We start from the raw sequence: 14,343 nt of genomic DNA, 5'->3' as shown, positions 1-14,343 counted from the left end.
TTTTCAGGACCACTCACAGCAGAATTACCCTGCAGGCTGGAGCTAAATACATATTCCTACGCCCAGTTCCAGTTAAAAAACATTACAGGAACGTCAGAATTCTGTAGCCATGGCACTTTCAGGAGAGCCTGGAAGACCTTCATGCCACTTCTCAGACTGATCAATACTGGAGTCAATTAGATCCATATCTAACCTTTCAAACCGCTGAGGAGACAGCTCAGAAGCAGTGTGGCAGCAGTGATGATGTGAACGTCAATGCTTCAATGTGTGGAATTCAGGCCTCTCACTACCTCGTGAAATATCTGTAGCCCTGTGTCCCTCCGTGGAGCTTATCCCACAGTCACCTCTGCATCAGACATTATCCTCACTGGTGTTTTAAATAGAAAGTTAGTTTAGTGGCCTCCCGTTTTACCTGGCTGATACCTCAGTTTCCCTATTTGGAACCTACTCTTGACATTAGCTGCTTCCTATAAGGCAAAAACAAAAACAAAACCTGTCATATAATTTCTGTAATTTATTCCTCGCCAAATTCTGAACAAACCCCTAGGGGTCTGTGACTTCCAGTCAGTCAGTGTCTTGAAGTCTACAAAACAGGATGGGCACAGGGCAGAGGGAAGCGTTAACTGTAGACACTAGCCTTGGTACGCTCAGAGGTTAGCAGGGCATTCTTCTAGCCACAAAACACTGCCAGCCTCCTGTGCCCCTGGCACTCCGCCTCGTTCCACCTCGGGATGCTAACAGACAGCAATAAAACAGCAAATGCTATGGTTCAGGTGAGTCTCCCAAAGGCCCATGTGCCCAAGGCTGGGTCCTTAGTCTGTGAGTGGGAAGGAAGTCAGGTTGTGGCCTTGAAGGGATTGTGGTGTCTTGGCCACCATGAGCTTCCAACATAATATGCTGCCTCACCATTGGCCGAAAGCAACAGGACCAAGTGACAAGGATCGAAACCCAAAGTAGAGCTTTTCCTTAGTAAGTTTGTTCTCTCGGATGTTTTATCATGGCTGGAAAGCTAACACGTTTGGAATGGTGCATCCTTCGGAAATCCCAACAGTGCTGGGGTTTTTAGCTTCTGACCCAAGAAATTTTTCAAAGGCTACTGGGTAACAGAAGGGTCATGTGTGATAGCCACATATGACCACATGTGTTAGAAAATTCACCATGGCAGTGCATCTCACATCTGGAGGTCCACAACCTAGCTTCATGACAACTGAAACAAAACTATAAAGTGCCTGGCGCCATCCTTCACGGCTTTGGGTCAGCTGACACCTGCTTCCAAGGTTTTGGAAACGCACATATGGTGTTTTATCTCCACCTTGAATTAGACGACAAAAAAAAAAAAATCATGGAACAAAAATGTTGTTCAGACGCCAGTAACAAACCGCCCTGTTACTACTTCTGGGACCATGACACTTTCCTATGTAAGCTATTGTTACGGCTGCAATGGCAACTGCACACGGAGCATGAGAGAAGCACTGAAATTCTTCTCAACTCCAAGAAAGAAAATAAATCATACAAAACACACATGCACACGCGCACACATGCATGCACGCACGCATGCACGCACGCATGCACGCGCGCGCGCGCGCACACACACACACACACACACACACACACACACCATCACCACAACCACCATCAGTCAAAACAAAACACCCAGCTACACGGGTGGACACATATCCTACCCCTCCTCATTTCCCCAAAGGTTCCTGCGTTTTGGTCCTCGCCTGCTGCTGTGAAAACACATGTTGGCCAAGGCAGCTCACAGAAGAAAGAGTTTATTTGGGCTAATGGTTCCAGAAGGGTCCACCTCATGGCAGGGAGGCATGGCAGCGAGCAACATGGTGGGAGGAGCAGGGAACTGGGCAGACAAAAGGCAGAGAAGGAAAGCAGCAAGTGGAACGAGGCTGTCAATCTCAGAGCCCATGCCTGGTGACATTCTCCCTCCAGCAAGGCTGCGCTACCTAAACCTCTCCCCTAAATAGCACCACCAACTGGGTCCCAAGTGTTCAAATGGGGGCCACTGTTATTCAAACCATCACAGAGATCTAGCACAGAGGGGGTTTTCAGAGCCTTTAAAGCACTACTGGGCATTTTAAGATGCCTTTCACTCTGTGCTCTAAGCATCACCGTGGGATCTGAGCTACAATCGCCCTACCTCTTCAACCAGGGTCGGAGGGAGCCCTCATCCTGCGGAAAATCGCTTACAGACCTATATGCAAGGGGAATTGTCAACTCCCATGAGGAGAGGTGAAGAACTGGTTGCTGGTGCTGCAAGCAGCCAACTGTTCTGCATGACAAAGTAAATGAATGAGCAAAGCCAAACAGAATGAAGACAAAGCCAAAGACATCAGTGGTCCCCGGGTAAGCCTGTCTACCCTCTAGCTGAAGGGCTCTCTGACCTCAGTCTTCTTCATGTTTGCTTAGGGCCCGCCTTGCACATAGAGCTGCTAGCAGAGAGATCACACAAAGGGATAGATTCATCTCCTGTACCACCATCACCCTGCCCTCTGCCCAGGCTGGCCTTGAACTCCTGATCCTCCTGCTTCCGTCTGTGGCATGTTGGCATTACAGGAAGGGACCACTCCTGGCAGGAAACCAAATATTCTCATTGACTTGCCCTTGAGAAACTTAAACTTTACGATGCTGTGGCAGGGAGGAAGCAGGTTTGACTCTGAAAGTGGATTTAATAAAATGACGGTTGCCATAGTTTCAACAGTCAACTTTAGTGTGACTTGAATTCATTCTTGGGCCAAAGAAAACTGTCACCAGCTGCAAGATATTTTTTAGACTCCACTCCCGGGACTGGCTTCAGAGCAATCTAGAAAAGGCCGTTCGATGCTGCAGAAATGTTTCTACAGTGCTGCTCCTGGAGAGCAGAAGAAAGCGTTCTGTGAGAGGAGAAGATGGACCCGAATGTGTTGAGAGAAGATCAAAGACAGGTGGAACCGACTTCACGGCGTCCTGCGGCAAGGGCGCGAAGCCACAAAGAGGTGCCACGCAGCTCTTGCTCACAAGGTACTGGATGAGACAGATTTTTACTATGTAGCCCGGGCTGGCCTAGAATTCTCATCCTCCTGCCTCAGCCTCAGCCTCTGATGACAGTGTAAGGCACCACACCAAGCCTAAAGAACCCTTTATCTTTGTCTGATACTCGACCAAGATAAACATCTATAAACTGTTCAAAATAAATAAAACTATTGAAAACAGAAGGTACAGTCTGGAGATGCTAAGGCCCAACCACTCATAACCAAAACTGGGTCATGGCCAAGTTCCCCAAATGCTGACCCTGAACAAAAGCCCCAGATGAGCTTTCTGTGCACGCCTATCATGATCCACCAGAGCTAGGAAGCTCCACACAAAGTTGCTTTTAACTCAAGGGCCAGACGACTCCCTCCACAAACTGGCATCGCAGCCAGCCGCAAAATCAGACTCCAGCCATCCTCGGCTCTCAGGTCTCCCAGTTCACAGATCATTCTCTCACAGGAACAACAAAATCAAACTTCTAACTTGATGGGCCAGCAAGATGGACCAGTGGGGAAAGGTGATAGATAACCAAGCCTGATTACCCAGGGCCCACCAGGTGGAAGGGGAGAACCAGCTCCGCAAAGTTGTCCTCTGACCCCGACACATCCACACACACAAAACAATGAAACTATAACTGCACTTTTAAAAGCAACATTTTTACTTAATATGACTTTTTTGTTTGTTTGTTTGTTTGTTTTTGTTTTTTGAAACAGGGTCTCTCTGTGTAGCCTTGGCTGTCCTGGACTCACTTTGTAGGCCAGGCTAGCCTCAAACTCACAGTGATCCACCTGCCTCTGTCTCCCCAGTGCTGAGATTAAAGGCGTGCGCCACCACACCCGGCATTAATATGATCTTATTTTTGATAAAACAGAAAGGAAAACAGTGATAAAGCCCTCTCTTGAGCATTTAATGACATCTCAATAAAAGTGCAAGGAATGAGTAGGAAGGCACGCTAATCGGGTGGAGAGCCACGCCCAGCATTTAAGGGAAGCCTGGGATTGGCATCCCATTTGGTAAACACTAAAACTGTGGCATCTTTCTTTGTTTTGTTTTGTTTTTGTTTTTGTTTTAAAGATTTATTTATTTATTATTTATACAGCATTCCACCTACTTGTGTGCTTGCACACCAGAAGAGGGCACCAGATCTCATTACAGATGGTTGTGAGCCAACAAGTGGTTGCTGGGAATTGAACTCAGGTCCTTTGGAAGAACAGCCAGTGCTCTTAACTGCTGAGCCATCTCTCCAGCCCCGAAACTATGGCATCTTAAAGTAAGTTCTTTAGACAAGGAGCATTACTATACCCTCCCACTGAGGCATTATCTTTCCCCCCACTCCTCCTCACCTCCCTACCCATCCAATTTCATGTTCTTTTTTCTCTTTCAAAAAAGAAAGAAAAGAAACGCATACAAACACAGAAAATTACAAAACCAAAAATCAAAACAAAGAAGCAAAAGAATTACAGGGGGAAAAAAAAAAGTCAAAGCAAAACAAAACAAAAAGTTTACAAATACCACTGAGTTCATTTTGTGTTGGCAAACTGCTGCTGGGCATGAGGCCTGCTCTGGTGAGTGGTTGATATAGGCCGCTGAAGAAAACTGATTTTCCCTCTGCCAATGGGTATCAATTGCAGGTAGTTTCCTATTTAGGAGTGGGACCCTATCTGGTTTGAACCTGTGCAGGTCTTGTGGCCACTTCCATAGTCTCTGTGAGTTCACATGTGCATCAGTCCTGTTGTGTCTGGAAGATACTGTTTCCTTGAGTCATCCATCAGGGAGAAAAAAAAAATCATCCTGTGTAAGGTAAACCAGACCTCAAAAGGCATGCTTTCTCTTATATGTGAATGTTAGCTTTTACGTTTTTGATATGTAGGTCTGGGTTCCTAGTAAGGCACCAGAAAAAAGGAGAAAATATTCCTAGAAAGGGCAAATAAAATATAGGATTATGGAGAGATAAAGGAGAAAGTAGAATTTCACAGGAACTGAAAGACGGGAATAAAGGATAACTAACATTAAAGGCCACTTGAAAACCTGCTTCAGAAGCTTCCTAAAATATAAAAACATCTAGGAAAGGGATCTAAATGGTATCACCCAATAATAGAGAAGACAGTGCTCCGACTAGATATCTTACGCCACGAAGTAAAACCTCCACTGCTGAGAATGAATTACATCTTGCTGAGTTCTTGGCCAAGGGAGTCCCACAAAACCCCACAAATATCACAACCTGTTGCCAAGGCGATTGTTTGCTGCCTACAAGATGATGGTGAGGCAAGCCAGGCGCAGTGGGGCACACCTGTAATCCCAGCACTCGGAAGGCAGAGGCAGGAGGAGATCTGTGAGTTCGAGGCCAGCCTGGTCTGCAAAGTGAGTCCAGGACAGCCAAGGCTACACAGAGAAACCCTGTCTGTCTTGAAAAATGAAAAAGAGAGAAAGAGAGAAAGAAAGAAAGAAAGAAAGAAAGAAAGAAAGAAAGAAAGAAAGAGAAAAAGGAAGAAAAAAGGAAGAACCACCACCACCACCACCATGATGGTAAGGCCCTATCAGTGAGGACAACACTATGACATCAAATATGGAGAAGTCAAGCTGGTGCCCACCTACAAGCTTCACCCCTACTGAGAGCATCCATGGTTCTGAAACTGACAAGAAAGGGAATCATCAACATCACCCAGCTACAGACTGCAGTGGCCTGCCTGTGAGATATACCAGTGCAATTGTGGCACAGTGCTACAGGAGTAACCAACCACGTTCTCACTGGCTTCAAAGCTCACTCCGTGAGACGCAACCCATACATGCCGCTGCTGAAGTCGCCAAGAACCTGAGACTACACAGGCCACAGGCCTAGGACAAAACCTAACACTATTATTTTGCCAAGCAAACCTCATGACTGACTTCTAATGACAAACTGCTATACACACTGCCCGGTCCGTCACCCAGCCCTCATCAGAGAAGCTTTGTGCAGTAGGTGGAAATTAACCCAGAGGCTGACAGTAAGAAACTTTGGAGAAATGTCTGTATCACACCCCTACCGCCCAAGCCTTGGCCGTCTACGCAGAACAGGAAGTGGAAAGATTAAAAGCGTCAGGCGTTATCTCTTAAAGTCTGAGACGAATATAGGACTAATCATTCTTGACACTTCTTTAATTCACTGAATTTTCATGTCCTAAATATGTATGTTTTGTTCCTACCGGAGTCCTAATGAATCACATGATTTTTTTTAAATAAAAAATTGATAGTGACACACACACACACACACACACATACACACACACACACACACACACACAAAACATTACTTCCTAACACCACAGATACATGCAACGGCTAAGACTATGGCCCTACTTAATAAATCAAATAAAAGACCCCAAACTTTTAAGATTCCAATGAGTTTGTTTAGTGTTTCCTTCATATACTTTTAAAGCCTTCACGGGGCCAGGGTAAAACCACTTATCTCTATGTTTTACAGTTTGCAAACAAAAACAGTGACTTTTCAAGTTCGCACACGACTACTGCCAACAGTCTATCAGCTCACAGACGTGAGCCTGTAACGGTGGCACTTGCCCTAATCTTCTGCACTGACCTGCTCTGTCTCCCCTGCTGGCACTTAGGCTACCATCTGCTGGTTCGTATGTCGGGTTAATAGCTGTATCCCCAGCACATAAAACAGTGTCTGGCACACGACTGAGCAGAAGCGACTTCCCATAAACAACGAGGTCACAGTTAACAGGTGGACCAACGTCAAGACTAGACATCGGGGCCAGCAGGGGAACGGCATTCCAAACAGCCCCCAGCAGTGTTTCCCGAACAGGCTGAGCTTCTCTGCCCCTTATTTTCCAAACCTCACTTATATGCCTCCCTTTCTGCTTGCTTTGTTCCTAGAACAACCTTCAAAGAGTTAAGAAAGCCTGGTTAGGGTTTAGAGAGATGGCTGAGCATCAGTTGGTTCACAGTTGCCTGGAACTCCAATCCGAGACAGAGCTGAAGCCTTCTGGTCTCTGCGGGCACTGCAATCAAGTGCACATATAAAAATAATGTTTTGTTTTAAAAGAAAGAAAGAAAGAACCTCTAGTTATTGAGGCTGGGGCTGTCTGGGCTGGCTGAGTACGTGCAAGCCAGAGGACCTAAGTTGGGAGAGTGAATACTGAAAAGATGGCTTAGCGGTTAAAAGCACGTGTCGCTATTGCGGAGCACCCAGGTTCGGTTCCCAGCACCCATGTAGTGGCTCACGCTCATCTGTAACTCCAGTCTCAGAGCATCTGGCACCCTCTTCTAGCCCTAACAGGCACCGCTCACAAGTGACACACAGACATACATGCAAGCCAACACATGAAAATACATCCTTTTTAAAGAGCCGTGTAATGGCTTTGTATCCCAGCCAACAGGGTGGCCGAGACAAGATGCTCTCCCTGTCAGCCAGCCTAGCCTAGCAGGGAAGCCCCAAGTCCCACAGACAAGAACTACAAAAAGTGTAGTAAGCAGACCACTCTCATCACTCCATGACCTATCCAGGAGTTCCAAAGAGGTGGTGGAACAGATACCCGATCCCAGTGCATGCACTGAAGTATCATAGTGGACTCAGTTAACAAGCATAATTAACATATGCGATCAAAATACGCTTAAATCCTTCTTCTGTTTTCACGTGTGTTGTATCATGGGGTCATGGGGTTGATAACAGGGACCCTCAATCGCTCTACCATATTAGTATTTGAGGCAGAGTCTCTCAATCAAACGCAGCTCACCAACGTGGCTAGTCTCACTAGCGGGCCACCATGCCCACCTGGCACTTACATAGCTTCTAACAATCTGAACTTCGGTCCTCGGGCTTATTCAGCAAGCCCTTTAAGCACTGGGCTACCTCCTCAGCCTTGAAAAAAAATAATAATTCTTCTTGTTTGTTTGCTTTTTTAAGACAGGGTCTCTCTATGTAGTCCTGTCTGTCTAGAAGTCATTATGTAGACCAGCCTGGCCTCAAATTCACAGAGGCCCTCCTGCCTCTGCCTCCCAAGTGCTGGGATTAAAGGCACTTGCTACCATGCCCAGCTCTCTAAAACTAATTCTTTAAAAAATTCAGATAATAGTGAATTGAGGAGCAAGAAGGCAGAAAGAAAGTGGAGGTTAAGTAGACTTTTTCCTTCTTGTAACTTGGACGGAAAGGCCGAGTCTAAAGCTGCAGGGGCTCACACGGCACAGCGAAGGGTGTGAGGTTGTGAGCTAATACAGCATAAAGAAAGAGCCACGAGAGGAAGGAAGAGGAACAACTTCTTAAAGCCTGAGACCCACAAGGCTGGGACCATGAGCCTAGTGCGTGAGTGTGAACCTAGTGGTGAGTTAGATTTTCACAGAGCCGGAAGGAAAAAGGAAGGAAGGGAAGGAGGGAAGGGAGAGAGAAAGAAAGGAAGGGAGGAGGGAGGAGGGAGAGAGTTAAAGGAGTTTGTAGGTGGGAAAGCAAGACGTCCTCTGACTTCTACACAAAAGCTGCGGTGTTTGTGCAAGCACACACATGCACACACACACACACTAAATGCATTAAAAATTGTCTTTAAAATGCACAGTAAGAATGAAAGAACACAGGTAAAGTGTGGCCAATAATAAAATAAAAAATTTGAATCAGCCCCGACTCTGGCTGGTGCAACCACATAATAATAGAAGATGAGAAAAACTTGTCCAAAAACTTCACTCATGGTCCCCTTAACTTATCAGGGAAGAAATATGGACACTGCCCAGCTGGATTATGGGTAGTGTAAACAACTCTACCGAACGGCTTGGCAGCACACGTCTGCATGAAAACATTAAATCCCAGAGTTTGTTCTATTAAAGTCAAATCATTGGCCAAGAGGAATTAACAAGCCCTTGTTTTCATGTGAAACAGACATAAGATGAAGACTGAGAACAATGCACACAGAGAACGCTTCTTCCTTCATAACTTTAGCAGAGGCATGGGGCTTGTGAGGGCTACTCCTGGTTGGCGACTTGACTACATCTAGAATAAAATGGCTGGGGCACACCTGTGAGGGATTTTTTTTTTTCTCTTAATTAAACCATTTGAAGTGAGAAGGATCCTTTCTAATCCTGATCGTCGAGGTAGGAGGATCCACCTTTAATTCAGACCTTCTGAGGTGAGACGATCCACCTTTAATCTGGTCCTCACCTTCTGCTGGCAGCCTATATAAAAGACATGGAAACAGCAAAGCTTGCTCGCTCTTGCCCTCGCTCTCACTAGCAAGTCCATCCCTTCACTGGCATCACAGCCCACTTCAATGGGATTATGTTGTGTACTGAAGCCCAGCTGAGACAGTCAGCCTTGTAGACTGAGCGACTACTACATTCTTAGACCTTCTGCTGGTAGACAGCCATTGTTGGACTAGCGGGACCACAGCCTGTAAGCCACTCTAATAAATCCAATAGATGGGGAGGGAGGGAGGGAGGGATGGGTAGATAGACGGATAGATAGATAGATAGATAGATAGATAGATAGATAGATAGAGTGAGTGAGTGAGTGAGTCAATAAGTTCTGTTCCTCTAGAGAACCCTGAATAAGCCAGAGCTTCTGTTGAAAACAGTGCCCCCTTCCTGCCCCCCACAAAGCCGAGCACTGTTTGGCTACTGCCTCTGTCTAAGCTCTTCTGTCTCCTCAGCCCACAGAAGGCGGTTGCAGCAAAGCTGACCTGTCACACATGTCAGCTTCAAGCAGTCTCCCAACTCGGGTCCCAATGGAGCCAGGCATTACCACAAGTACCACCCAACCGCACTCTCCAGACCGATGCAGGGCGGCCCGTCAGAGTGGGTGGGGAAGGGCTTGAAAGGGTGGTAGGGCTTTCGAATGCAATCCTAGCTGGGGGAAATTCCACTAGAACATCAGGGGCTATTTATCAGCTAGTGAATGAGCAGGAAGGTGGAGTCAATCCTAGAGCTGAGGCGGTGCAACCGGGCTGCCCATGGGAAACGGGGCAAAGCTTCTGGGCCATTCGAACCACTTTGCAAGATCCCATTAAGACACAAGAGCTCAGCGTTAGAGCATGTGCTGTGCATGTGTGAGGCGCTTGGGCTCCACCCTCAGCGTATTCCACAACCCCCAAAAGACGGCATACAGAATAATTCCAATTACATAGAGCTAGAACAGCAGAACAAAAAAGTTCATTTGCTAGGGATGGAGAGATGGCTCGGCAGGTGAGAGCGCACTGGCTGCTCTGGGAGGGAACCCAGCAGTCCCCAGCACCCGCAGGGCAGCTCACAACCCACTGGGCTCCAGCTCATCTCTCTCTTCTGGATTCCCTAGGTACTACACTCATATGCACAAACACACACACAGAAACACACATAATCTAAAATATAGTTCAAGGCCAGCCTGGTCTACAAAGCTAGTCCAGGACAGCCAAGGCTACACAGAGAAACTCCATCTTGAAAAAAACAAAAAACAAAAAACAAACAAAACAATGTTTTTAAAAATCCATTTACAGTCCAGGTATGCTGATACACATTCCATTAATCCCAACACTCCAGAGGTAGAGAGGCAAACTCTCTGAGTTTGAGGCCAGCCTGGTTTACGTAATGGGTTTCAGGGTTACACAGCCTGTCAAAAATAAATAAGTAAATAAAATAGATTTTCTACTCTTTTGGAAGATGGGCTATTTTTTTTTTTCAATACAGGTTTCTTTCTGTGTAACTCTGGCTGTCCTGGAACTCACTCTGTAGACGAAGATGACCTTGAACTCAGAGATCCACCTGCCTCTGCCTCCCAAGTGCTGGGATTAAAGGCCTGCACCTTCACCCTGTGAGATTTTCTACTTTTATCTAGGGTAAATAAACATTCTTTCAACTAGCAGTGATTCACACTGTTAATATTGAAAGATATTCTACGTGAGGCCAGATTAAAGCGATCCACAGAAATCTAAGGTTGACACAGTGGCAGAGACGGCTCAGCAGTTAGTTAAGAAAGCTTACAGCATTTCCAGGGTTTGCAGCCCAGCACCCACATCAGGCGGCTCAGAAACAGTAAATACAAGCTCCAGAGATCCAACCACCTTTGCTGGCCTCCACAGGCACCCTTCCACACAAACACACTAATATTTACAAATAAGACTTTAAACGTTTTAAAAAGTCAGTACAGGAAAGCAAACCAGCAGGAAGAATTCTCAGAACTTCTAGAACACCGGTGGGCAGGCAGCTCGGCAGGAAAGGTGCTTGACTCACGAGCCAATGCTCTGCGACCTACGTGAAGGCGGACGGAGAAAACTGACTCCGCCCATGTGCCTGGCACACACAACCCTTGCCCATCTCATACACGTGATTTTAAAAAGCAACACAAACAAAAAACTTGAAGCTTGGAGGTAGTTATACTTAAGAAGATGCCCTTATAGGGGACAGGAGTTTGTGTCCCAGATCACATATCGGTATTCACAGTTGCCTGTAACCCCAACTCCATGGGGGAGCCTCTATTGGTCTCATACCCACACGTGCATATAAAAGAAATAAAAATTATCTTAGAGAGTGTGTAACATCCACTTGGGGAGTGAGAGGCAGGCAAGATTGTGCAGGGGAGTACCGGTGCAAATAGGAAAAATCATTTTTAAAATAAAGTATGTTTGCTTTTGCAGGAGGACTACTAACTCACGACTTCTTTTTCAAAAAAAAAAAAAAAAGGGAGGAGACCTGCTTCACACTACAGACCTGCGCTGCTGAGCAAGGCAAGAAATAATTACCATGAGCTAAATACACAAATAGCATTAAATATAAACTGCCATTAAATCAACATTAAATACATAGAGATGAAGCAGATACAGCCAGGAACATTCCCTTAGAAGATTTTTTTTAATACGTTTGTATACAAGCAAAGAGCTAAATCTGGATCTAATTTCTTCATGACAAAACCCGGTTTTCTGCAGTTTTCTGGCAGTGAAGCAGAACTAAGCTGAGAGGCTCTGAACACGACACAGGGACATCTCCCTCCCTCTTTTTTTTTTTTTTTCTTTTACACTTATTTGGGAAGTCGGAGGATGGGGGTGGGGGTGTCCAGGACTCAGCCTGGAGTTAGAGGACAACTTTTGGGAGTCAGTTTTCTCCTTCTACCATGTGGGTCCCAGGAATTGAAATCAGGTCACCACCAGGCTTGGCTGTAATTACCTCTACCCACTGAGCAACCTTTCTGGCCAGAGATGTCTTTACATCTATACGGCATGATTTAAAAAACAAAAACACTTGTTTCACAGCAATGAACCCAGACACCCTAGGAACACAAGGCAAAGGGAGACAACACTGTCTTCTAAGGCTGACTTCTAACAAGCCAAATGCTGGCTCCCAGAGATAACAGCCAAGTCAAACAATCCTTCCAGAAGGAGATTGAGAATTATGGGCGTGGAGCTGGAAGGAAGGAGCCTCTAATCACACCTTCCGGGCACAGCCTGTAATTAGGAGGAACAAGGACAGAAGTGTTCACCACTCACCTGGGCTCCTCTGGTCAAGCCCCTCCCATTCTCTCTCTCCCTCTCTCCCTACACACACACACACACACACACACACACACACACACACACACACACACACACACCCCTGTAAGATGCTGAAATGGAATTAATTTCCACAATAAAATGGTGACAGAAGCACCACGGCAGAGTGCATCTGGATCTGCATGTAGGGCTGGAGACCAGCCCCAGGACTGGCTCTTGTGGCCTTTTCACCTAACAGCATTAGAGGCTCCAACTCCTCTGAGCTCCTCAGACAAAGAACAATGAAGCTAGGCTCCATCAACCTGTTGCTGGTAGACGTGCAAGAAACAAAAGAGCCCCATGCCCAGACTTGCAGGGCCTCACTCTGCTGGGCAGCCCAAGTGTGTATGTTGTTCCCTTCCAGTCCAGGAAGATGGATCTGAATGCAGCTTGTGGTGTAGCGGGTGCTAATTATGTTCTAAAGCAGCCAGCAGTTCTAAACCCTGAGGAACGATCCATGCCCTTCTCTGAAGCTTTGAGCCCATCACAATATGCAATTTATCCTTACTTTCTCCCAAGACAAATCACACTATTAAATCAAAAGGAGAGAATTCTTCTACCAAATTACACACTAATGGCTCTTAACCCATAATTGAAGAATCACTAACAGCAGTTTACAGCCATGCCAACCATGAGCATTTATTAGGACCTAGGTTTTCAGAACTGAGCAATTATGTAAATATGGCTGTCAGCCATCTTGAAACATTCCACTCTCCTCTGCTTCCTGGAGGACTCAATCTTGGGGACCTGGCCTCTAGCCAGGGCCTCTTCTTCCTCCTCCAAAACCACCCCATGTTCCATAAGGGCAGGGAGAGAAAATTCTAGAAGTAGTCTGGTCACCTGCAGCTGGCATCACTGCTCTTCCTTAACAGCTTTGGAACCTGAACCAGCTGGCATCAGGACAATACAGTGTGAGCTGGGGTGTGACCTGCCCCTGTCCTCCAGCATGCTCAGCCCCGAGGACACAGGGGGGAGAGGGACAGTAATGCTGGAAAAGGCAATATGGGAAGAAGAGGCCCAGAGAAGGGTGAAGGTCCCTGGCCTCCAACCTCAGCTCAGTCCTACAACAAACCCCAAGTCCACCTGAACAGAGAGAAGCTCTGGGCCTCAGTCTCCTTAGCCAAAATAAGGCGAAGGTATGAGATGATGCCTGAGGCTCCAGGAGGCTCGGTGATGACCAGTTAATTAGAGAAAACACAGCAGCTTACGATTAAAGACTACATTATACGGCAGTGGCCACAAGCCCGGGGGAAGGCCTGCCGACTTTTTCTCTGTTGTTATGAGTTCAATCTCATAAACCACTTTCTGGATCCCCAGTGGGTCCTGAGCTATCCGATGGGGTTGTGCCGGTCACCAAGGCAGGAGTCCAGTAAGGTGTGCTCAGTAGTTCAAAGGGGAAAGGTGAGGGAGGGCTGGCTGGGGTTGACCTATGTCTTTTTATGGAGACAGAGGTAAATGTGAACTTTCTGTAGATACAATGGGACCAATCAGAAGATCAAGGAAGGATGCAGTAGTTAGCTATTGGCCGTGGTAGCAAACGGCCATGAGGCTCCTGGGCCTATTCACCAACACAAGCAAATCTACGAAGATCTTTGTCTTTAGGGCAGAAACTGGTTCTCAAAGGTTAGATGAATTTTCTGTTTCAACATCTCAGGCTCTCCAAACCTGCATTGAACTATTTGTTTTCCTTGATTGGCCTTTCAATCCTCCTTGGAAATGGAGGGTGGGCCAGGATGGGATTACCACACAGGGAGAAACTTCAGCCATAAAGAATTGGTTTGGAAGCCAAGCATGGTGGTGCATGACTTTAATCCCGGCATTCAGGAGGCAGAGGCAGGCAGAT

At 46.5% G+C, this 14,343-nt stretch overlaps 1 protein-coding gene across 6 annotated transcripts in view; it reads right to left on the bottom strand.

Moving 5' to 3' along the window:
- VGLL4 (vestigial like family member 4) overlaps nucleotides 1-14,343 on the bottom strand; it is a 122,137-nt gene that overhangs the window by 47,922 nt on the left and 59,872 nt on the right. Inside the window, exon 1 of one of the 6 annotated variants that reach the window (XM_084765233.1) lies at nucleotides 1,725-1,877. The exons of the other annotated variants lie outside the window; for them this stretch is intronic. Coding sequence (XP_084621359.1) covers nucleotides 1,725-1,812 — 88 coding nt within the window. The 5' untranslated portion in view covers nucleotides 1,813-1,877. Of the gene's footprint in view, nucleotides 1-1,724; nucleotides 1,878-14,343 lie in introns of those variants that run through there. 6 annotated transcript variants of the gene reach the window in all.

Source organism: Acomys minous, assembly GCF_964271855.1.
Source record: "Acomys minous genome assembly, chromosome: 17".
In the NCBI taxonomy this organism is placed as follows: domain Eukaryota; kingdom Metazoa; phylum Chordata; class Mammalia; order Rodentia; family Muridae; genus Acomys; species Acomys minous.
Note: the sequence above shows the minus strand (reverse complement) of the source record. Positions and strands in the feature narration are given on the sequence as shown.